General features: G+C 42.1%; 1 protein-coding gene and 1 long non-coding RNA gene across 3 annotated transcripts in view; one reads left to right on the top strand and one right to left on the bottom strand.

Moving 5' to 3' along the window:
- LOC149080860 (uncharacterized) overlaps window positions 1-26,178 on the bottom strand; it is a 131,206-nt gene that overhangs the window by 34,766 nt on the left and 70,262 nt on the right. For both annotated transcript variants that reach the window (XM_089237537.1, XM_089237538.1), the window contains exons 25-28: window positions 23,500-23,601; window positions 21,106-21,207; window positions 7,003-7,113; window positions 3,432-3,677 (exon numbers count right to left, since the gene is read on the bottom strand). In XM_089237537.1, coding sequence (XP_089093663.1) covers window positions 3,432-3,677; window positions 7,003-7,113; window positions 21,106-21,207; window positions 23,500-23,601 — 561 coding nt within the window. The remainder of the gene's footprint in view (window positions 1-3,431; window positions 3,678-7,002; window positions 7,114-21,105; window positions 21,208-23,499; window positions 23,602-26,178) is intronic.
- On the top strand, window positions 22,379-24,762 carry LOC149080861 (uncharacterized). Its single transcript, XR_016193396.1, has 2 exons — window positions 22,379-22,776; window positions 24,485-24,762. It is a non-coding gene; the product is annotated as an uncharacterized LOC149080861 (long non-coding RNA).

Here is a 26,178-nt window from a genome sequence, read left to right as displayed (position 1 = left end):
GACGTCATACCCTTTGTTCGAAAAAAGCGTGTTTGTACATCGTACCCTCTATGGTTCACGGATAGCGTGCGGAACCTTTATCTTGAAAAGAAAATAGCATTCAGAGAGTATAAAAGTGGACGAGGTGACCTATCATTGTTTACTGATAAAAGAAGACTGTTGAAGAAAGCGATAAGGGATAGTAAAAAGAAAGTTTAATTTAAGTTGGCAGATAACATTGGCGCTGACCCAAACTCATTTTTTCCATATGTCAATAATGGATGTAAGGGGACAGTTGGCCCACTCTCGATAGGAGGCTCTAGGTAGAGCAATGTTGGCATGTGTAATGCTTTCAATGACTTTTTCGCGTCGGTTTTTAATGGAGATAATGATATTCGATATACGGGTGTTGCATGGGGTAATAAAACCCTCAACGATATACAAGTAGAAGACGTGGAGGTCCTAAATCTTCTAAGAAATGTATGTGCAAGCAAAGCACCAGGACCAGATGATATCTATCCCAGGGTCCTCAGGGAATGTGCTAATGAATTGTTGGGGCGAGTCCATAGATATACAGGAGTAGTGTTACTGAGGGTATCGTCCCAAGGGATTGGAAACTTGCAAAATGTTGTTCCGATATTTAAGAAGGGTAGTAGAGAAGCTGTGTCCAATTATCGTCTAGTGAGTTTAACGAGCTCCCTCTCGAAAATTTTTTAAATTATCATCAAAAGGCAGTTTGTGAAGTGGATAGACGAGAATAATGTATTGTCGCATAATCAGTATGGGTTCAGGAAGGGGAAGTCATGTGTAACTAACCTCTCATGTGTAACTAACCTCCTTTGCTTCTATGATCATGTGACTAAGGTTTTGGGTAAGAGCAAAAATGTAGATGTTGTTTACCTTGATTTCCAGAAGGCATTCGATCGGGTCCAACATGGTAAACTCTTGAAGCGTTTACACGAGATTGGAATTGGGGGCAACTTGCAGAATTGGATAGAATCGTGGTTAAGAGATAGGTCGCAACGAGTTATGGTGAACGGGGAATTCTCTGGTTGGACAGACGTCACAAGTGGAGTTCCTCAGGGAAGTGTCCTTGGCCCCATACTTTTTTCACTTTTTATCTTTAAACTCGATCAGGGTATCGATGGGATTACTAGCAAATTCGCAGATGATGTGAAGTTAATGGGGGTAATCGGGAATCAAAGCGATAGGGAGTCGCTCCAGACCAATCTAAACAGGATAGCAGCATGGGCAAATGAATGGAGCATGACGTTTAGCGTTGATAAGTGCATGGTCGCTCATTTTGGTTCGAACAACCCACTGTTCTCTTACGAGTTGAATGGTGTCACTATCCGGATGCAACTAGGGTCACCGATTTGGGAATTCTCATTGACGAGCGACTTAGGTTTTCTGAACATTGTTCAGCGGTGGTCAAAAAAGCGAATAGAATGCTTGGTCTCATTTTCAAAAAGGTCTCTTCGCGTTCTCCTAAAGTCATTCTTCCGCTTTTTCGAGGCTTAGTTCGTCCTGGACTGGAGTATGCTGTAAGGTTTTGGAGACCATACCTACAGAGGGACATAGACTTGGTTGAAGGGGTGCAGAAAAGAGCTACGCGTGTCCTTATTGGCACACGGGGCTTGAGTTATGAAGAGAGACTTCATTTTTTGAATATGTTTACATTGGATGAACGCAGGTGTCGAGGAGATATGATAGAAGTGTTCAAAATTTTCAATGGGATGGATAGGATGGGCCATGAACTTCTAGTACACCGCTAATCGACTGCTTTTACAAGGGGACACCAGTATCGATTGGTGAGGGACAATGCAAGGTTATGGTGTCGCAGGGAATTTTTCTCTAATAGGGTTGTTAATAAATGGAATAGCTTACCCCTGGAGGTAGTAAATTCTAACACAATTGACACGTTTAAAAAGAAGTATGATAAACATGTTGGGTAAATTGAGAAGCTATCCATTCTTAGAATAAGACAACCATAATTATTATTTATGGGCATTGTATAACATTTTGTCATGTGTATATATTTGTTTATAATTTTTGTTAATTGCATTTTTAATTGGGTTACTATATTTTTGAAATATATGACATCCATATTTTTATGGGCATCTTTTTCTCAGCCACCTCGTTGGGCATTTTGCCTGTTGTGGCGTTGTATTTGTATTGTATTGTATTGTATTGTAGCGCCTCGCATGCAAGAGGACCCAGGTTTGATTCCCAGAGGCATGGCCCCCACAAGGGATGGGCTGACAAGGCTCCAGCCCTGGGGCCCGGAACAATTTTCACAATTTTTTTTGCTTTTTCACTCTATAAATTCATCATAAAGCGGCCCGTGAAAGTCTGGTCGGGGGACCCGAAAAAGATTTCAGCCTAGGGGCCCATTACAGGATGTGCGGGCCATGCCCAGAAGAGACAACTAACTTTACTTTCCTAAGTTTCATATCGGCGGGCGCGGTAGCCCAGGTCGATAAGATACTCGTTAAAGTACCAAAGGATGTTTAGAGGTGTCGCGAGTTCGGTCAACACCACCTATAGAACAAGGCCTCCGCACGAAGCTCTTCACGTCACTGAAGAAGGCCATTTCACCTATTACTATTGGTTATAGCAGGTCGAAGCACATACGATATCTTTACCTTTTTTTTGGCGGTATATCCAATGGCAATAGGAGGAATGACGTCATTGGTCTTCATTGACGTCACAAGCTTCGTGCGGAGGCCTTGTCCTACAGGTAGTGTTGGTTCGATACCCGGTTCGTCCTTGTCAGAAAACTTTCCTGACACAGGGGTACAACAGAAACGGCGACGTGACCGCAGGGAGTCCCGCCCCCCCCCCTCGAGGGGTTAGCGCACCAACCTCTCGATGAATATAAAAAACGAGCCTGCCGTGTTCGGAATCGGCAACAAATTGCAGGTGCCGGTCTAATTAGCCCTCGTGTGCAGAGAATGACCGTGATGCGACAAACACGATCAAGTTTCATATCAGCATAGCATTTAGAAAAATCATATTCCCAAAAAAAACTACTGGTAGAACATACATGTATATAAAAAAACATCTAAAGACAATTCAGATTGCAATTCAAGACTAAAATCAGATTGCAATTTACACAATTACAATCACAGTTGCGACACACTTGACACAATTACAATCACAGTTGCGACACACTCGACACAATTACAATCACAGTTGCGGCACACTTGACACAATTACAATCACAGTTGTGACACACTTGACACAATTACAATCACAGTTGCGACACACTTGACACAATTACAATCACAATTGTGACACTGTTGAAACAATTACAATCACAGTTGCGACACACTCGACACAATTACAATCACAGTTGCGACACACTCGACACAATCAAACAATAGTACAAACAGTAAAATCGCAGCAAACGTTTAAATATATTTATTTCAGAATATAAAATCACAACTCACTTCTGCATTCTTTTAAGACCGAGTCAAAGTATTCGTCTTTAGAGCAATTGCAAAATCCAGTTTTCAGTGCCTCGTCGAAGACACAGCTGCCAGCAGGGCAATCCCTCCCGTGTTCCTTGCACCAAGTGATTTCTTCGCATTTCTGACCAGTGTATCCTTCCGAGCACTCGCAACTGAAATCGAGGTTATCTGTGGAGCTACATTTGCCGCCATGTTTGCAGGGATTAGGATCACACGGATTACTTCCTGTAAAAACATGAAGAAGAGAAAATGTGTAAAAAGAGAAAACTCAAGTTTTACAGCTTGTAAAGCTTTCTCCATTGTCTAATGCAGTCATTGCATCGATGAAGGAAATTAAAAATTTTTGGTGGAACTAATATCAACCCTTAAATGCCTAAGGGTCGTTTAGACGTTCATTACTGCAGCTAGAGGCATATATATTTAAGAGCTAGAATATATCTAGGGCTGCACAAATTTTGCTGCCCTTTTTTCCATTCAAGTAATTTTATTGACCCAAATTTGCAGTTCCGCGCTATAACCCGCCGCCTACCCCGTCCCCACCAGGGCCGTAGCGAGGCCCCGAAATGGGAGAAAATGACCGAAAAAAGGGGGAAAAAGATAGCTAAATCACTATCACTAATCTATCACTTTGGTCCCCCCTGAAATTTCTGGCTACGTGCCTGGTTCCCACTCTGGTAAATACGCTTGGGCCACTCTTATAGTCATTCCCATACTTAAAAACTGTTTGGTCACTTAAATGCTTCCACACACTCTGGGTCACTTTTGGAATCTTTATCTTTTGGTTGCTCACTGATCTGGTCCCTCCCATGCTTAGACATTCCCTAGGCGACTATTTTGGTCACTAACTGATATGGTCCCTTGCTCTTTAGATCTTTCTTTTGGTCATTGCAAACTCTCTAGGCCGCTGGAGACTCTCTGGGTGACTCTTTTGGTTGGTCACTGATTTCTTCCCTCGCCCTGCAGGTCACTCTTTTGGTCCCTCCCTTTGGCTCTTTACCCTCTTGGTCGTTTTTTTCCATTTCTCGCATGTTCTTCTGTTCATTCACATGCTTGCAAACTTTGCATGTCATTTGTTTAGTCACTCACTGATCTGGTCCCTCACCCTCTAGGCAGAGATGGACATGATTTCAACACTTGCGGGTAAAACATTTTTTACCACCCTTCGCCTATTCTAATCATTTTCTTGACTTCTCATTCCTCAAATTTGCCGTCCCCCCCTACGAACTTATGGCCTTGGGTTATTTTAGCCCGCTAAGCCCCCCCCCCCTCCTGTACATACGCATCTGACTGCAGCCAGTTTGAAGATAAAATTTCACAATCAACTTAGTAACAATGAAACCTGTATAAAACAACGGAACGTCAAGAGATCGAAACTATTTTCCTTTCCAGACAGGTTTCCGTTTTATAAAGTTGCACACAAAAAATATTTGCGGTGATTTGTTTCCACCGTTTCGCAGAACTTAAACTTTGACAATATCGGCCCCTAACTACGGTAAATAAAACCAACGAATATTAAACAGAGATATGCATATTTTATTATTTTGGAATTTTTCCACGTTTGCTGTTTGAAATTAGTATACATTTGGAACATTTTATGAACTCCATATCTAATGCTCCAATAGTTAAACTTCAATATAAAACGTTCTCCCCCCCCCCCGAACAGCAATAGAATGAACACTTCTGTTAAAAAGTTAAATTTTTTAATAATATTTAAAATAAAAAATTGAGTATTTTTCGAAGATGGTGAAAATGAGATCAACAGCCCTTCCCCCCCCCCATCCTACTTTTTAGTCCCGCTTTTTTTCCTACTTTTTCTAATTTTTTAAGTGGGAGCCCTGTATATGTATGTAAGATAAATAATCGTGGTTGTTAGCGGTGCATTTATGGTGACAGAACAACATGGGTCCCAGAGCCCTGCCTGCTCCTACTCCGCCTTGCGTGAGCCATGATGCCAACTTTCATTTCCAGCTCTTTGCTGAAGCTTCGAGGCGCAAATGCGAGCCGATCTTCCCGTTAAAAAGTCTCGCCACAGAGAGCAACAGGCCTACAAACAGTGCAAATATTCAGTCACTATACACTTCACTCTTCTGAAACATACAAAGCAATAGATACGCACTCAGACTGTTAGGTACACACACTTACAATTCCGGCACAAAACTGGCTAGGTAGTAAATTGTCCGTGGCGATAGACCTGAGCATGGGCGAGGATATGGGGGGTGGGGGGGGGCAATGCTGCATAGAGACAAAGGTGGAGTCGACCGATCTAATGCATATGCGTGTATATTAATTGGCATCATCATCATCATCGCAAGCATTAATGGCCGCGTCTTCACAGACTTCCATGTCTATCTACGCGTGTGGACTTGAGTTGCGCTCGGTTTGAAAGAAAGCTCTTTGTTGAGTATTGTATACATTGTTTACGCCTGTGTATGCCTTAAAAGTACAGAAGACAATGGAATGCTATTGGGTAGCATCAGAATCACCAAATCTAGAATAGGTCTATGTATTCAACTACTTTGTAATTCAAACTGTTCTTTCACCTATACACAAAATATGCGCCATAAATTTGAATGATGAATGTTAGTTATTGTCCAAGACCATGAAAAGTAAATACAAAATTATTTTTTCCATCCAGACAGTTTTTAATGACTACTTTACTTGTTGAACCCTCAAAACTTAGCAAATGAAAAACTAATAAACCAAATAGTCCACATTACGTCCCCACCTCCCCAAATAGAACGTCCCGGTCTAATTAGCCCTCGTGTGCAGAAAATGACCGTAGTGCGACCGATAATGATCTACTATCTGGCAATATATCGATGATTCCCTGCTCAGTTACCCACCAATTGCACAAATATTGTAGATAGGATTTCGTAAAAAGTAGGAAAAGTAGGACAAAACCAGGGCCGTCATTTCAACTTTTTCCAGGGGAGGGCAAACTTTTGCCGGGGGGGGGGGAGGGGCAAAAAACATGTACTCAAGGTATGCATATATGTATATATATATATTTGTATATATATTCCATTTGTAGTGTATTTTGAAAAGCCGGGGGGGGGCAACGGACTCCCCCCCCTGACCCCCCCAAATAACGGGCCTGGACAAAACCAAGAAAGGTGGACAAAAGTAGGACATTTTACCGAAAAGTAGGACGAGTTGGAGCCCTGAATACATCAATTCGATCTCCTACCCCGGTGTTAGTCTTCTCTCATTCACTCACACACGTTAATGCAAATTTGCCATTACGTTATTGCTAGGCGGTAGAGATAGACCAGATTTATTACACACTAAAAGAAAAGAGAGAGTAAAATACAGCAAGAAACACTAAAAGACGTGAGTCTGATGAGACTGCCATAGCTTTCGAACAAACAAAAAATCAACAACAGAACGAACGATTTCCATAGTATTGAGATTATCTGCCGTGTAGCTCCGTAGTGTAGTGAGGCCATCTCTAGAAACTACGGATAACAGATGGCAACTCTGTAAAAGTAAAATTAATAGAAAAATATGATTTGATTATAACATATATTTAAAAAAAAAATCAAAAACCTACGCTTGCATTCTTTATTTACCAGCTTGGATCCGGCTGGGCACTGACATGACGCTGTGCCATTTACAAAAATGCAGTTTCCACCCTTGCAGGTGTCTTTGGGCAGTACGCATTCTGTAAACATGAATATTTTAATCAAATATAGTCATTATATTCAACACATCCAATAAGAAACAAAAATAATGTATAGTATTTAAATAGTGTATAAGTCAAGTGCTTATAAATGCGAGCCGATCTCCCCATTAAAAAGCCTCGCCACTGAGAGCAACAGGCCTACAACGATAAATCATTCAATCATTAATTACACTTCACTCACAGTTAGAAAAACTGTTGGCAGATGGCAGCACTACACATAACAAGCGTCACACAGAAACAAACTTCACGCGCCAGGTTTCACTACACGTACACTCCAACATGTACCAATTCGTTAGAGGTTCCGCAGAGGAATATGGACGAGGTGTATGTGTCTGGTTTAGTAGTCAAGTGCTTATAACAGGGTGGTTATAAATAAACTGACACTACTCAGATGTAGGTAGCTCCCATTCTGATGGAGGGTATTTTGGTGTGTATAGGATATATGGACCCATGGGAAAAATTAAGATTCGATATAAAAAATTGTTCAATTTTTGACCACCAGGTGAAAAAGTTACGCTTTTTTTTAAAATCACAGTTATCTTTTTTCCCATGGTCCAAATAATGTACATACCAAGTTTCAATGAACTACGCCCACCACAACGGACACTACACAGGTCGGCGTAGTGTCAGTATAATTCAACAGACACTACTCAGCTTAGTTATATTGACACTACTCCAACCTGTGTAGCGTTCATATTCGGTTCAAACCGAATTAGACCATTTCGCGCCGGCAGAAACGTGTTACGTAATTACGTTACGCGTTTGTGATTTTCCTAGCTTGGCGCATCAGATCAAGGCCGCTATATTATAGTATATGGCCTTGACATCAGCTACTCTGTCGTCTGCATGCTCCGGTTTGAAGGGAAGGGAAAGAAAACACACAAGAGAGAGTGAAGAGAATATCGGCAAAACCGCGGCGCACGACGCATTTGACCCCTCCAGAAGCAGTCGGCCGATCACGCCCGACGTGAAGCGCTGTCGTGAGCCGTATTGCTCTCTGTAGGAAAACCGTTGTACTGCTTTTCTTATTGGTGAGCTGAACGGCGTGCCGCGATGTGCGAATCACGTTGCGCGCGGCGCAGGAAACCTGCTCTTAGGAAAACCCGGCTTTATTGATAGATATGCCGATATAAATTCCAAAAATTTTGTATTGTCCTCTAATTCCAACGTAGTAACCTCTTATAGAAAACTTTAGGTGACAAAGAAGTCAGTGCAGCGGCTTGCTATATCCAATGGCAATTGGTGAAATGGCCTTCTTCCGTGACGTCACGAGATTCGTGCAGAGGCCTTGTTCTATAGGAGGTGTTAACTAAGCCCGATGTCGATATAGTGGCTTCGGAGGAGCCCGTAGCCACCAAGTCAATGTCTACGGAGGAGCGAACCGGCCCAGGGCGGAAACGTAGCCTCGAGAGCTGTCGCCACAAGTACAATTGTCAAATCATAACAATGCTGCCGCTGCAAACTACCAACGCATATAGAGGGGGGGTATTTGTTGGATGTAGCTGACCAAAAATAGATCACTTTTAGCGGAAAAGTGTAGTAAATCGTATATTACATTAAATTAGGCCGTGGAACCCCATAAAAAAGCTACATATCCCTGGGATCCAGGCACCCCTAATCGGCAGGGCTGTAGTGTAACTTCTCGGGGACCCGGAGCAGACATTTTTTTTTCTGGGGGTCCCTTAAAAATGAGAAATTATGCAAAATAAGTGTACATTTCTTGTTCGTCCTCTCCCTCCCCATTCGGCTCGTGTCCTGGTTGCCCAGCCTAGTTACGGCTCTGCTGATTGGGAATCGCTGCCCTATAGCAATGCCCCCCCCCCCCACATACTGCAGCAGGGGCCCCTAGGCTGGGATCTTTGGCTTGCCCCTGGCCAGACTCTTTAAGGGCCATTCTATAGTGAATTTATAACGTGAAAAAAAAAATTATGAGAATCAGGGTCGGCTCGTGAAGGAGGCGCGTAGGCGCACGACCCCCCCCCCCCCTGAAAATAACGTCATTAATTTAATTCTTTAAATGTAAATTAGTAAAGAAATTTTTTCGGAAGTATTGATAAACAACAAAGTCCCGTAAAATACGGGCATATGGTCAAGGTTCGGCATCGAATTTAACTATCTTTGAATTGTGAAGGAAGTGTTTGCCTGTCTATTGTATAACCGCCTCACTTTTCCTGCACGTATAACTTCTCAAGGTTTCGGCGCCTCCTATTATTTTGCGCCCGGTGCACAGGTCGCACTGCCCTAAGACCTCCTCCACTGCATATAAGACGAGTTTTTTTGTTGAAAAATTCGTTTCTATACTTTGATGTCGGTCTTATATACGGGTTCTTTTTTTGGGAATAATTCAGTAGTTCCAGCTGGAATTTGCAATTTCTTGCATCAGAATTGAATGCAAGAAATTTCCAAAATTTTCCGTCGACAGAGTAGGCAAAAAGTGACAATGAACTATTAAGAATATAGGAGGTGGTCTGTCTAAGTGCTAACAATGAAAGCTATCTTTTCAATTTACCAACAATGGGCGTAATTGCCCATAAAAGACGAGAGCAGTGAGCGTTCGTTGCAGACTTTCATTTAACCTTGGTGGAATTCGTGTATTTGTTCTAGTCACATAAAAACATGCACACATGAAAAGCGCGCGCTCACACATACACTCACTTGCACATATATAACGCATACAACCACCACCACGCCACATGTGATAGCCATTGCAGGTCGAGAACTCTCAAGGATGTTAGTGTAAAGTGTCAAGAAGTTCTATAAGCTAATTGCCACGCGATTTGTTTTACACTAGCGGAGGAGACACAGGGTTTTATAGCAATGGACCAGACTGGGGAGCGAGTTGTCCGGAATCGCGGTACCCCTCGGGCGGTGATGCCTTAGAAGGTGAGTACATTTTTCCAGTGGATGACTTGTTTTTCCAGAGGAGATCGACGCTCACATCTAGGGAGATGTGGATCTCGCAGTGGTGTGCATTGCTTGAGATATTCCCCTGGTTCTAAGTCCTGTCTGAGTTCAAGGGAATGGAGTCCACCAATTAAGTTTCCATATTAAGAGACATTGTTATTATGTGAACCGTATATTATTACTAGAACCCAGATTATATGCAAGTGCATAAGTGCATATTTTACCACTTTTTATAGTGAATGCATATACAGTATAAGTGCATGAAATCACTGAAGTTTTAGAATTGAGTGCATTGTACAATATGTTTGCAAGATTGTTGTTACCTCTTTCCATTCCCCAAATTTTATCAATTTCTTCAATTTTTCCAAGAAAATACTTTACCATTGAGTATCGATCATTTTGGGGCATATTTTCAGGCACTGCATTTATTTAGGCGCATTTTAATTGTATATTTTCAGGCATTTTTAATTGCATATTTTCAGGCATTTTTAATTGCATATTTTCAGGCATTTTTAATTGCATATTTTTTGCACTTTTGTGAATGCATATCTTTACACTTCTAAATACACGCGTTCTTCATCTATTGCTCACATTTTTTAGTTTTACTGTGCGTTTACCTTTTCTTACGTTAGGCCCAGTTCAGGGCTTTTGATAGAGTATTTATTTTTTTCTGTTTCACGCATATTTTTCTTTTTTTATGAATTTTTTTTCTTTTTGCGCATGTTTTTCATTTTTAGGGAAACTTCAGCATTTTTAAAAATGCATATTTTCACGTTCATTTTTCATAGGGGGCCCATTCAAATATTACGTCAGACGATTTTTCGGACATTTTAGACATCCGCCCCCGTTAGCAAAATTTTGTCAGCTTCGCCCCCCCCCTTCTAAAACGTATAGTGGGATCAGGCACATACGTGGGGGGGGGAGAAGCACGAGCCCCCTATGCGCCCCCTCCCAGACAATCAAAAACATTTTTTTTTGATACAAAAAATAAATAAATTTCTGATTTTCGATGGAATTGAAACATCGGAAGAAAATATCTACCTTTATATGCAACTACAATCAATTTCTGATAATTTCAATGCTATCTGAAGGCTAATAACTCCTTTTCCCTATAGGAAATTCATTGTAATTCACAAATTTTATAATATAAAAAAATGTATAGATTCATCGTGACTCCCCAGGGTTGTTGCACTATCAGCCTTGCGATGTAAGCACTGCATGTAGTCGGGGCCAGAGCCGTCTTAATGCCTGGGCCACCAGGAAATGGCCCGAAGATCCCAATACCAAAATCGGCCTCATGACAACCAGATCTATTCAAAAATTTTGACATTCAGAATGCGAATTGGTGAGCAGGTGTGTCCAGTCAAGTGGAACCCGAAACAAAAAACATAAAACCCTTTTACCCAGGGTAGGGCCGGCACTGGAGAGGTAGGGCAACTGTCCCCGGGGGGGGGGAATTTAGGGGCGGTAGAGGTCTAGGTGAGAGAAAAGAACACCGTTATAAAATTACCGACAGAAAACGCGAAGCGTGGCTTATACAAAGAAATTAAAATTTGAAAATTTTATTTGATCGACATTTGTCACCCTGATTAGCGCCTTACAACGCCCCCTAGCCGCGAGAAATGGAAATGTCGACAGAAGTTGCGAAGTGCAGCGTATACGGTAAAACTAAAATTTTCAGTTCGACCCTGTCGGGAATATGACCGAGACCCATACCCTGCTACTGATGCTGGAACAAAAAATTAATGAAACAAAGGGAATGTCTATGTTTAATTTTCTCCATCAGCAAAAATGGTAAGAGACAGCCTCAGCTTCTTATTGTTTAAAGCCATGCTTGAGTTCAAAGACTGTGTAAAGTGTTATCTCGTTTTAAACTTACAATTCTTGCACGTAAAACCACTTGGGTGACAAGAAACATTTTCGAAATGTTGGCTCATGAAACTAGAGCTTCAGAAAAAGAAATAAAAAACAGCACTCGCTTTTGGGCAGTGTTTACAGGAGATGTAGTTCTCGACAAACTTTTCATTACACGTTTAATTGGTAATTTTCATTCGAAACATGCAATTCAAACATGCAGTACTAAATTTTCTACATAATTATCATTTCTTACATATTTATAATTAAAGCATTCCTCGCTCGCTCAAGGACTCGGTAGCTCGCTCGAACAATTCTCATTCCCCCACACTCGCCCATTCACTCACCCACCCACGAACTCAGTACCTCGTTCGCCCACACAATTGCCCCCACACATTCGACCGTTCATTCGCACGTTTACTCACTCGCTCATTCATTCGCCGCCACTTGTCCGCTCATTTGCTCACCCACTCTTCCACTCGCTCCCTCACTCTACCTCTGACAGACTCAGTAGCTCGCTCGGACACACCCATTCCCTCCCTCACTCACCCACACACGAACTCAGTAGCTCGCTCGCCCACCTACTCACCCGTTCACTCGGTCGCTCATTCACTCTTTCCCTCGCTCCCTCACTCATTCGCTAACGGACTCAGTAACTCAGTGTCTCTTGCCCACTCACTTGGCTACACTCGACTGTTCACTAGCTCACTCACTCACTAACCAGCTCACGAACTCAGTAGCTCACTCGCCCACCCACTCGACCATTTAGTCTCTCACCCACTGACGGACTCAGTAGCTCCATCGCCCACCCACTTGCTCACCCACTCGCCCGTTGATTAACTCCTCACTCACTCCCTCATGGACTCTGTAGCTCACTCGGACACACATTCGCTCCCTTACTCACCCACTCACGAACTCAGCAGCTCACTCGTCCACCCGCTTGCTCCCCCATTCAACAGTTCATTCGCTCGCTCACTCACTCGCTCCCTCCCTCACTCACACGCTCAGAGACTGAGTAGCTCGCTTGTCCACTCGCTCGCTCACCCACTGACTATTTCACTCGATCACTCCCGCATTCACCCACACACTTACTTGCATGCCCACACACGCACCCACTCTTTCACTCTTCCGCTAACGGACTCAGTAGCTTGCTCACCCTCTCATTCGCTCTCTCTCTCTCTCACTCACTCACTCACGAACTCAGTAGCTCGCTCGTCCACACACCCGTTCACTAGCTCGCTCCCTCACTCATTCGCTCACTTACTGAGTAGTTCGCTTGCCCACTCACGTGCCTACACACTCGACCGTTCACTCGCTCGCCCACTCAATCACTCCCTTACTCACCCGTTCACGAATTCAGTAACTCGCTCGCCAACCACTCGCTCCCTCACTCAACCGCTCACGGAATCAGTAGCTCGCTGGCTCACTCACCCACTCGGTGAATGTCCGTTCGGTAGGAGGTGAAATTTCCGGATACGATTTTCAACGAAGCGCAATTCACTTAAGTTAATTCTTAATTCTATTCATCCAATCAACGAATAGAACTTTCTTCCCAACTGAGAAGTTATTTCACGACAACTACACACGACTAGAAAGAAGAATAATCATCTCGCATTTTTTCTTCATGTTTTTTTTTATTTCAATCCACTGCATTTTGAAATGGTGCTTAATTCCCCGCGATTGGCAACCTTTCTGTGATTTTAGCACGAGTTTGCAACTTTGCTCACTTTTGGCATAATTTTTGCGATTGGCAGTATCCTGTATATTTCGAAGCCTAATTTATCGTATTTTTCTCTAGCAAATATGGTCAGATTACTAATAATAATACTTTAGCATATAAAGATTCACTAAAGGGCACTGCGAACAGTTTGTTGTCTGTAACAAATATAAGTAAGCAAAACAAATCGACTTTCTACCAATGCCTAAAATGTAGTAAAAGCCCAATACACTTCTCTCAGCTAATGAAGACGTCGTAGCATATAAAGACTCACTAGAGGACACTGCGAACAGTTTGTTGTCTGTAACAAATATAAGTAAACAAATCGTCTTTCTACCAATGCCTAAAATGTAGTAAAAGCCCAATATACTTCTCTCAGCTAATGAAGACGTCGTAGCATATAAAGACTCACTAGAGGACACTGCGAACAGTTTGTTGTCTGTAACAAATATAAGTAAACAAATCGTCTTTCTACCAATGCCTAAAATGTAGTAAAAGCCCAATACACTTCTCTCAGCTAATGAAGACGTCGTAGCATATAAAGACTCACTAGAGGACACTGCAAACAGTTTGTTGTCTGTAACAAATATAAGTAAACAAATCGTCTTTCTACCAATGCCTAAAATGTAGTAAAAGCCCAATACACTTCTCTCAGCTAATGAAGACGTCGTAGCATGTAAAGACTCACTAGAGGACACTGCGAACAGTTTGTTGTCTGTAACAAATATAAGTAAACAAATCGTCTTTCTACCAATGCCTAAAATGTAGTAAAAGCCCAATACACTTCTCTCAGCTAATGAAGACGTCGTAGCATATAAAGACTCACTAGAGGACACTGCAAACAGTTTGTTGTCTGTAACAAATATAAGTAAACAAATCGTCTTTCTACCAATGCCTAAAATGTAGTAAAAGCCCAATACACTTCTCTCAGCTAATGAAGACGTCGTAGCATGTAAAGACTCACTAGAGGACACTGCGAACAGTTTGTTGTCTGTAACAAATATAAGTAAACAAATCATCTTTCTACCAATGCCTAAAATGTAGTAAAAGCCCAATACACTTCTCTCAGCTAATGAAGACGTCGTAGCATGTAAAGACTCACTAGAGGACACTGCGAACAGTTTGTTGTCTGTAACAAATATAAGTAAACAAATCATCTTTCTACCAATGCCTAAAATGTAGTAAAAGCCCAATACACTTCTCTCAGCTAATGAAGACGTCGTAGCATATAAAGACTCACTAGAGGACACTGCAAACAGTTTGTTGTCTGTAACAAATATAAGTAAACAAATCGTCTTTCTGCCAATGCCTAAAATGTAGTAAAAGCCCAATACACTTCTCTCAGCTAATGAAGACGTCGTAGCATGTAAAGACTCACTAGAGGACACTGCGAACAGTTTGTTGTCTGTAACAAATATAAGTAAACAAATCGTCTTTCTACCAATGCCTAAAATGTAGTAAAAGCCCAATACACTTCTCTCAGCTAATGAAGACGTCGTAGCATATAAAGACTCACTAGAGGACACTGCGAACAGTTTGTTGCTTATTACAAATATAAATTAATCAAATTTATTTCTGACCAGCCACCGATGCCTTCTCCACCTTCATTTCAGCTAATTTAGCTTCATGCTCCACGGGGGCGGCTTTTTGCTAACTTCCGGCATCATTTTTGGCAAGAATTGGCAATGTGTCGTATTTTCCCGTATTTCAAAGCCGAATTTCCGTATTTTTATCGGGCAAATAATTATATTTAGCCTAGCCATACCAAACAATTGCGCCTAAAATTATTTACGTAAGATTTTTTTATAATTTATTTTTTTGGGGCTCCTGACGAAATTTCTTGGAGCCCCCTGCTCCGATTCACTTCAGTTATTTCAAAACACCCCAGTATTTTCAAAATACTATGTTCGAATTCTTTTTTTAAAATTAATCAATATGGAAGTTTCACATTCTCCGTCCCTGTGAAGGGTAGTTTACTTCGGTAATATGTGTTTTTGGAACCCTCTTCCCCCCAACCTTGGACTAATGCAATGAAATATATTTTACACAAATATTTTGTGTCTATGATAATTTGATTCAGGTGCTGCTGGTCCCCCCCCCCCCTGCACGTATCAGTTAAGACACCACTAGCAGAGCCTGACTTCGATCTGGGGGGGGGGCATGAGCAAAGCAGAAATTGCTGAAAAAAAAACCGTTGTTGCAAATTGCTAAAAAAAACAAAACCGTTGTACAATGTTAAACAGAAAAGAGATTCATCCAGGGTCCCCAAAGTGAAATCTGTAAACATGGGGGCCCCCGACTTGAAACTTGTCGGTCATCCCTCGCTGCGAAGTGCCTCGAAAAATTTTCATTCATATTCATTTTACCAACGAATAAAATCCAGGGCCCCCAACCAATTACCCGGGACACCAATTCGCATACTTTGAGTGTGGTCCCAGACTGGCTTTATCTCGGGCTACCGATGTTGCAAATTTTACAATGTTAAACAAAAAAAATCAATGAGATTCATCCAGGGGCCCCCGAAATGGAACCTGTTAACTTTTGCTTGCCGGCCCCAACCTGGAGGCTCGTCGGAAATCCCCCTTGTGAGAGGCCACGAAAATTTTTCGCTTTTATCAATTTACAACGAATAAAATCGAGGGCCCCACATCTATTAGTGGGGACCCAATACGCAGATTTTTAGTGGGGGACCCAGACTGGATTTATCTCGGGCTTCCGCTGTTGCAATTTCTACAATGTTAAACAACAGAAAAGAATGAGATTCATCCAGGGCCCCAAAATTAAACGGGGTCCCTGACTCGGAAGCTTATCGGGCATCCCCCTGTGAGGGCCACGGCAAATGTTTATTTGTATTCATTTTGCTAACGAATAAAATCCATTCCTCCACACACGCAATTACCCGTGCCCGAATTCACAAATTTTATGCCCGCCCCCCCCCCCAGACTGGATATATTTTGGGCTTCCGCTATCGCAAATTTTTCAATGTTAAAGCAGCAAGAAAACAATGAGATCCATCAAGGGCCCCTGGAAATGAAGCCTTTTAACTTCCCCATGAAGGTGTATGTGCAATCCCCAGGGATCCGGAAATTTCGCCCCTGACATTTCGGCTCTGAAATTTCGTCCCAGACTTTTCGCCCCTTTAACGTTTCGTCCCCATCATATGTCACCCCCGGAAATTTCGCCCCTGATATTTCTCCTGCCCTGAACGCATGAGTGACCAAGTGAGTGTGAAATCGGCTTTAGGAGTGAGTTAGTGACCGTATAAATGACTAAATGAGTGATAGAATGACTGACCACGTGAGTGACAGCATCTATGAGTGTGGAATTGAGTGTATGAGTGAGTGACCGTATGTGTGTCCAAGTGAGTGATTGATCGTATGAGTAACCGAGTAGTTGATCGCATTAGTGACCAAATGATTGACTACATGAGTAACCGAGTAGTTGATCGCATTAGTGACCAAATGATTGACTACATGAGTGACCGAGTGATTTACTATATGAGTGACCAAGTCAGTGACTGAGTGATTGCTTGTATGAGTTCCAAAGTGAGTGACTGAGTGAGTGATTACCACATGAACCGAGTGATATTCACTGTATGAGTGACCAAGTGAGTAACCGAGTGATATTCACTGTATGAGTGACCAAGTGAGTAACCGAGTGATATTCACTGTATGAGTGACCAAGTGAGTAACCGAGTGATATTCACTGTATGAGTGACCAAGTGAGTAACCGAGTGATTGACCGTGTAAGTGTCCAAGTGAGTGACCGAGTGATTGATCATATGAATGATTGTATGAGTGATCAGGTGAGTGACGATATGAGTATCCAAGAGAGTTTCTGAGTGATTGACCATATGGGTGACCGAATGAGTGATTATCTGAGTTTCCAAGTGAGTGCCTGTGTGATTCACTGTATGAGTGATATAGTGAGTGAGTATATTTGATCATTTTTGTCGCACCGCGGTCATTTTCTGCTCACGAGGGCTAATTAGACCGGGACCTACAATTTATTGCCGACTCCGAACGGTAGGCTTGTTTTTTATAGTCGTCGAGGTGTTGGTGCGCTAACCCCTCGATGGGGGACTCCCTGCGGTAGCATTTTTTTGCTGCGGTCACGTCGCCGTTTTTTGTTGTACCCTTGTGTCAGGAAAGTTTTCTGACAAGGACGAACCGGGTATCGAACTCGCGACACCTCTAAACATCCTTTGGTACTTTAGGTGAGCATCCGCTCGGGCTACCGCGCCCTAGAGCGAGTATATTAACCGTAATAGTTACCAAGTGAGTGGCCGTAATAATGATCAAGTGAGTGATGGAATGAATGACCAAGTGAACAATCGTATGAGTGACCAAGCAAGTGACCGTATGGGTGGCCGTAATAATAACCAAGTAAGTGACCATACGAATGACCAAGTGACCATGTGAGTGACAAAGTGAGTGACCATAAGAATGACCAAGTGACCACATGAGTGATCAAGTGAGTGACCGAATGAGTGACCGTATGATTGATCACTCATACAATCATTCATATGGTAATCACTCGGTCACTCCTACAGTCACTCACTTGGTCAATCATACAATTATTCATATGGTCAATCACTCGGTCACTCACTTGGACACTTACACGGTCAATCACTCGGTTACTCACTTGGTCACTCATTACAGTCAATCACTCGGTTGCTCGCTTGGTCACCCAAACCGTGAATATCACTCGTTTGATATTCACTGTGAGTGAGTGATTGATCGTATGAGTAACCGAGTAGTTGATCGTATGAAGGACCAAATGATTGACTACATGAGTGACCGAGTGATTTACTATATGAGTGACAAAGTCAGTGGCCGAGTGATTGCTTGTTTGGGTTCCAAAGTGAGTGACTAAGTGATTGACCGTAACAGTGACCAAGTGATTAACCACATGAGTAAACGAGTGATATTCACTGTATGAGTGACCAAGCGAGCAACCAAGTGATTCACTGTAGTGAGTGACTGAGTGATTGACCGTAACAGTGACCAAGTGATTAACCACATGAGTAAACGAGTGATATTCACTGTATGAGTGACCAAGCGAGCAACCAAGTGATTCACTGTAATGAGTGACCAAGTGAGTGACCGAGTGATTGACCATATGAATGATCGTATAGTGATCAGGTGAGTGACAATATGAGTGTCCGAGCGAGTTACTGAGTGATTGACCATATGGGTGACCGAATGAGTGACCGAGTGAGTGCTTATTTGAGTTTCCAAGTGAGTGACTTGGCGAAATGTTGGGTTCAAAATGAGATATCCGGTCCAACTCACATAGTCCCTCACTCATACGATCACTCACTTGATCACTCATATGGTCACTCACTTGATGATTCATACGATCACTTACTTTGTCACTCACTTTGTTACTACTGCGCTCATTTCACATAAGGACAGGGCAGGAGAAATGCCAATCGGTATAAATGTCTACCGATATAAAATAACTTAGTTGAATCATTCATGCGGTCACTCATACAATCATTCATATGTTCACTATACGGTCACTCATACCATTGCTCATGCAGTCAGGACAGGTGAAATTTCAGGAAGTATATATGTTCAACTCACTTGATCACTCACAGGGTCACTCACTTGTTCAGGGCAGGCAAAGTGTCACAAGTAGATGTCCAACTCCCTTTACCACTCATACGGTCACTTACATGGTCATTCTTATCATCAATCATCTGTTCACACATACGGTCATTCATACCATCGCTCATACAGTCAGGGCAGGTGAAATATTAAGGGAGTCAATTTCCAGTTCACTTGATCACTCATAGGGTCACTCACACGGTCAGGGCAGACAAAATACCATAGGGGGCCAACTTACTTGAACATTCATACGGTTACTCACACCATCATTCACATGTTTACTCGTGCGGTCATACATACGGTCAGGGCAGGTTAATTGTCACGGATAAATTTCCAGCTCACTTGGTTACTCATACGGTCACTCACTTGGTCACTTGTAACAACAATTCCGTTTGCTTTTAGCAAGCAGGTTTTTTATAGTAGCTCAGACTTAACGAGAAATTCAAAAGGGGGGAAACCTTGAAAAAATGAATACAAAAATGAAAGAAAATGAAAAGTAAATGCGAAAATAACGTCAAAACTGTTTGAATTTCTTTCCCTGCTCCCGTAATACAGTCAAACCTCGTTAGTGCGTCACGCGGTTAACACGTCACTCCGCTTACCGGATCACTTTTTGGAACTCCCAATTATCCTCAAACAGGAATTGGAACAGCTATGGCTTACTCTGTTTAATCACTCCGCTTATCAAGTCATATTTTTGCTCTCCCAAGAGTGACTCATTAACGAGGTTTGACTGTATTTATGCGGATAATGCGCTTGATGAGGGATGACCGTCAACCAAATGGTTCGACGAAAGGTTCGTCACTCTCTTTAGGCTTATTGTCAATGTACAGGAACAGCAAAACCTTGTCTAGAAGGGAGGAACGAGCATGGAAAAGGAAGGTAAGAAACTGACCAATCATATTTGCGAAAAATGTACTCAACTTCCAATACAGACTGTGCCTGACGAACATTTCAACGTGTTAATAAATTCTGCCTACCGTGCAGCAATTCCTGTACAACGATAATATGTTTCTCTGGTTCCTTGGGTATAAATATATCATTGCAGTTTTAACAAGGAGGTTCACGAGAACTCCACCTTCGTGACGTATCACTAGGCTGACCATATTTCTTCTTGAAAAATACGGGACATTGGGATTCCAAATACGAGGAAATACGGGACATCGCCAATTATCGCCAAAAACGACGCCAAAGTCAAACAAGGTTGCCAAATATTGTTGAAATTGCGGAAAATCACAATGGCGGGAAATGATGCATTACTGCAAATTGCAGTGGATTAAAATGTATTCCACGAAAAAAAAAAAAACACATTCACCAAGGCAAATGTGGGAGATTAATATTCTCATATTAGTTGTAATTATCATAAAATAATGAGTTGAAGAATAATGTCAATCTTTGACTTCAATAAAGAATAAAAATTCAAGTAGGCTTCGTGTAAAATACGGGAAAAACCGGGACACTTTTGCCAAAAAGTCGGGACGGCCAAAGAAATAGAAAATACCGGGACTGTCCCGGGAAATACGGGACGTATGGTCACCCTACGTATCACTATCTTTGCCACTTGCAGTGACCAATCACGCATGCTCCCATGCTCAAAAAGAAGGGGAGACGGTGAGTATGTGACAGGGATTTCTACTTGGGGTGGTTACCAATCCTGCTGGCTGCTCGGTAGAAAAACCACGTGCGTAAATGTCAGAATTTGTGACCAGGATGGATTTTTTTCTGCTGAGCAACCGGGTTCTGTTGAAAACCAAAGCGGAATCTTTGAGGGATAGTTGGTTGACGACACCCATATAGTATCATTGATCAAACATGAAATGATACTACATTCATGAGTATTATGAATAAAAGAGACACGCATACTGATCGATATCAAAAACTTACGTTGACATTTGTCCTTGTTCTGGGCAAAGTTTAGTCTACATTGGCATTTCTTTACATTTTTATCAAATGAGCATCCATCGCTGTCCGGGCCGCAGTCACAGGCTGAAGGATCGATAAAAAAGAAAGTCACGCGTGCATATTATAACTAATAAGCGTCCCATATACATGGCATGAAATATTTCAGTTATTGAGTTATTAAATTATTATACCTCCTATAGTTATATTAAATTATTATACCTTATAGTTATTAAATTATTTATATCTTCGAATAAATGAGGATGCAAAAAAAAGTGTAAATACAATTTGAAAACTCACAATAAACGTGTATTTATACAAATTCTGATAGACCACAAAACACATTTCCTTAACGCGCAAAAATCCAACGTTGTTAGCTAAAAATATGCGGATATGAACACCATACAGCTGTTGCGGAGCTACTGTAGCTCCTTTCGTGAGTGAAAAAAAAAAAAAACCTGTTATAGCGCAGGTCACTCGCTAAGAATGAGAACACGTGGTTACACGGATCGCGGCAACGCGTGGTATCAGTGATAGTAACCTCTTCCAGCAAAATTTCGCTCAAAAATTTCGCTTTTTGACTGAATTTTTCCCGCGCATTCCGAAAAATGTACTGCCATATAGCGAGGAAAATACGTAACCAAGTATTTTGCAATACAAAAATATTGCACTGCATTAACTTTTTTATTTCTTTCAAAAAATTATTTTGTTTGATTAGCTCTCAAAATTTCCCACAAATCCTAAGAAATTTCCCACGTGGACAAATTTTTTTGGCCAATTTTTCCCACGAGTTACCATCACTGCAAAGCCGCTTGAAAGTTGACTCTCAATGCAACTTTGCATCACTGCGTGGCGAAAGAGAGATGATGATGATGAAACGATTACGATTGTGAGACGGTGTGTATCGATGATGGAGGGGCTGGAAAGATGGGGAGGGGTGAGAAGCTTCCTCTTCCAGACACTCCATCAGTGCCCGAGTGGCAGGGTGGTAAGATGCTCGTCTACCATCGTGAAGGTTGTTGTCAGGGTCCCGGGTTCGAACCTCAAGGGAGGATATAGATAAGATATTTTCCCTAACGAACTCGAGGCGACCACCGATAGACAGCGCTTCCAACCCATCTCACTAATGGCAGTAAATTGCAATATAGCGATATGGCCGTGTTTGGTGAAGTAGTAGCCACTCCATCATCACACACCGTCTCACAATCGTAATCGTTTCATCAAGTCTCCCATCGTAATCGTTTCATCATCATCATCACCATCTTTCTCTCGCCACCATCATACCACGTGTCGCCACGATCAGGGCCGTCTTAAGAGCATTACGGGCCCCCGGGCAAGTGGTTTTCCGGAGGCCCTACCTGGTAAATTCCAGAAAATTTTAACCGGATCTCATTTTTGTAAGGCCCCCTCTTCTCTTGAGGTCCCCGGGCCGATCCCGGGTGGGCCCATGCGTTAAGACGGCACTGGCCACGATCCATGTAACCACGTGTTCTTATTTTTAGCGACTGACCTGTGCTATAACATGTTATTTTCCACTTCTAATTCATTTTGCACTGACGAAAGAGCTACAGTAGCTCTGAAACAGCTGTATGGTGTTCATTTCCGCATATTATTAGCTAACAACGTTGGATTTTTGCGTGCTACATTGCTAAAAAGGTAATTCCATTACAGTTCCTTAAGCTTTACCGATTTATTAACCATGTAATGTGTGAATGAGTCGGTTTTTTTCCTTCAGCCCAATGCATCGAGAAAATAGAAATTTGCTGGATTCATGCCAAGGTGAACTCTGAAAGAAAACTCATTTGGTTTCCCCGGGACTCGAACCCCAGGTCCTCTTGCAAACTAGGCAAGCAGGTGAGGTATTGGGCTAAGGAAAAGCTGAATCACTTTCTCTACTGGGTGGGGGGGGGGCATTACCTGGAGGTAAGCAAATGGTACTAATGCCTCTACTTTAGCACCTGATGCCACAGTGCATGAAATAAGGAATGTAGGGTCACATCTCTCTCAGCGGTGTGAATGGTGGTGAGCGCGCTTTGCCCAGTTTGCAAGAGGACCTGGGTTCGAATCCCAGCAAATACCAGATGTCTATCCTTTCCCAGTTCCCCCTCTCGTGATATCCAGAAAATGGGAATTTCCACCATGAGATGTGCGTTCAAAGTCATGCTCGCTTCTTTCGAACATGATAGTGCGAGGAAAATGTAATTGAAAATAGTAATGCACAGAATAAATTAAATGCAAATTTTGGCTCTCTAGAGTTGTGGTGGAAAATGCAATAAATGATTTCTAAATTTCGATTAAAAATATGTTTTCAGTTTCATAATTTAGATCAATAATAAAAGAAAAATGACCGCTTCATTCCATTAAAATGAACAAACATACCTGTGCAATTGCCATCTTTTTGTGCAAAATTTTTGTTACAATTACATTTTTTTCCATCTTTGTCAAAACTGCACCCAGTGTAATCATTTCCGCAATCGCAATCTGCAAAAAATTTTAAAATTAAAATTAGATTTACTGCTTTTTTAAATAGCATGATAGCCAAAACTTGGCAGAATTCTTGACAACAAGAGCAATGGAACTACTGAATATTAGTTCTTATTAGGCTGACCATATTTCCTCGAAAGAAATACGGGAAATTGAGATTCCAAATACGGGACATCGCCAGTTATCGCCAAAAATGCCGCCAAAACCGAACAAAAATGCCAAATATTCGGGAAATTACGGATAATCACAATGGCGGGAAAGGAAGCATTACTGCAAATTGCAGTGGATTAAAATGAATTCCACGAAAAAAAAAAAAAAAAAAAAACGTTCACCAAGACAAATGTGGAAGATTAATATCTTTATAATTGTAATTATCATAATATAATTTATGAGTTGGAAAATAATTTCAATCTTTGACTTCAATAAAGAATAAAAATTCAAGTGGGTTTCATGTAAAATACGAGAAAAACCGGGACACTTTTGCCAAAAAGTCGGGACGGCCAAAAAAACAGAAAATACCGGTACTGTCCTGGGAAATACTCTTATCAATGATTTCTTGTTGGGACGTGCTACTACTTTACCGCACACTAACTTTGGTCATATAGCCATACAGCAATTTATCCTACTACAGATCGAGTTGGGTCCGATATAAAAGTACCTTGGTGGTCACCTGAGGTTCAGTAGGGAAAGAACCAGGATTTAACTAGTGGACCTCGCGGCAGCCTCCATGGTGGTAAATAAGCCTTTTACCACTGATTACTTCAGCGCTGTCAGGCTGTGCCGAAATTTGTGGTTTTTTTTAATGTTAATTTTCAATTTTGAATTTTTCTGAAATTTAAAAGGCGCCCAAAAAAACATTTTTTTCCCTGTGAAATTTCAGAATATGTGGTTTTACGAACAGAAGAATAATACAGAAAAGAATGATCATGAGAGAAAAAAGGAAGAAATTGCAGTACGCCGAAAAAATTTGTTGTGGCTGAAGAATATGCTTTCCTTTGATCAACCGAGGCAACTTCTTGGCATCAGAGACAGAAGAATATGACAATGCCGCCCTAGGAAGTGTGTGATGGGTGCAGTCGTGCTACCCTCCTCCCCCACACTGACAGTAATACAAGTGAAAAAATAAATATCAATTAAACAAGGTGTCCGAAACTTCAACTATGTGTGTGTGTGAAAATCTATATATACACTGGTGTAAGAAATAAAGAGAATTTGCAGACTTGTTCGATTACCTCTAGAACTACTGTACCGATTTTAATGAAATGTGATACGTACATACATTGATACAATACAAAACAAATAACCATTCCGTAATTGTAATACACACGCATGATCGTGCGTAACACTCGTTGGAGTCGGAAACAGCGGTTGCAGAATAAACAAAAAAATGGGTTAATAGGGGGTATGGTCCCCTCTTACAGATATACAGGTCTCGCAGCGTCATTTCATACTTGAAATAAGGCAGTTTATCATTTCCTGTGGCAATTGGTCCCACTCGTTCAGCAACGCTGTTTTCATTCCCTGGATGGTTCCCGGAGGAGGGTGGTTGCGAGTTGCAATTGTCCTCCCCCAGAGCGTCCCAGACATGCTCTATAGGGTTAAGGTCTGGAGATCTGGCTGGCCAATCCATCCGGCGAATATCCTCACTCTCTAGAAAATCGTCGAGCAGAAGAGCTCTATGTGTTATCGTCCATTAATATGAACTCAGGGCCAACTGCACCCCTGAAAAGGCGAACATAGGGCTCCAAGACCTCATCCCTACACCTCACACCAGTCACAGTGCCTCTTTCAAAGACATGGAGAGGTGTGCGGCCATCCAACATGATGCCTGCCCAGACCATTAAACCTCCTCCGCCATTATGGTCGTTTTCGCGGACATTGGAGGGTAGGTAGCGGGTCCCTGGTTCTCTCCATATGAACGTACGGCGAGAATCGGTGCTTAGGCTGAACCGGGACTCATCAGTGAAGAGAACGGTCGCCCATTGATCCATACTCCAATCTCTATGCTCTCTGCACCATGATAAACGGATTCTCCTGCCCGTAGAAGTGAGCGGGACGCAAACAGCAGGTCTTCTTGCAAACAACCCTCTCTCATGAAGTCTTTTGGAAACAGTCACCCTTGATACACAGGTTCCCGTGACTGCATACAAGTCACGAGAGAGCCGAGAAGCTGTAGCGCTCCTGTTACGCCTCGCTATAATCGACAAATGGCGATCTTCTCTGGCCGTCGTGGCTCTTGGTCGACCTTGCCCAGGCTGATCCGGTATCCTGGAACTGTTTCCATAAGTTACACACGACGCTGGGCGTTAAATTGAACTCTCTACAAATCTGGGCTTGAGATTGGCCTGCTTCTATCCTCCCCACAATTCGCCACCTCATTCCATCATCTAAACGTTGGTGGTTACTCATTTTTACTGTTGCAATTGGAAATTAACCGATTGCTGCAAAATAACACGAAGAAATTCGCCGAGTTGTGCTAGCGAACGAAATGCGTCTTAACTTACGCGCGTTTATAGAGCCTGTTTCTCTACTGGTTCCGCCTACACACACGTGTACTCTTACGTATTTGACGTA

The sequence above is a fragment of the Pholcus phalangioides genome, unplaced genomic scaffold, assembly GCF_987345545.1.
Source record: "Pholcus phalangioides strain wild (caught in Gottingen) unplaced genomic scaffold, Ppha-v1.0 ptg000010l_1, whole genome shotgun sequence".
NCBI lineage: Eukaryota > Metazoa > Arthropoda > Arachnida > Araneae > Pholcidae > Pholcus > Pholcus phalangioides.
Note: the sequence above shows the minus strand (reverse complement) of the source record. Positions and strands in the feature narration are given on the sequence as shown.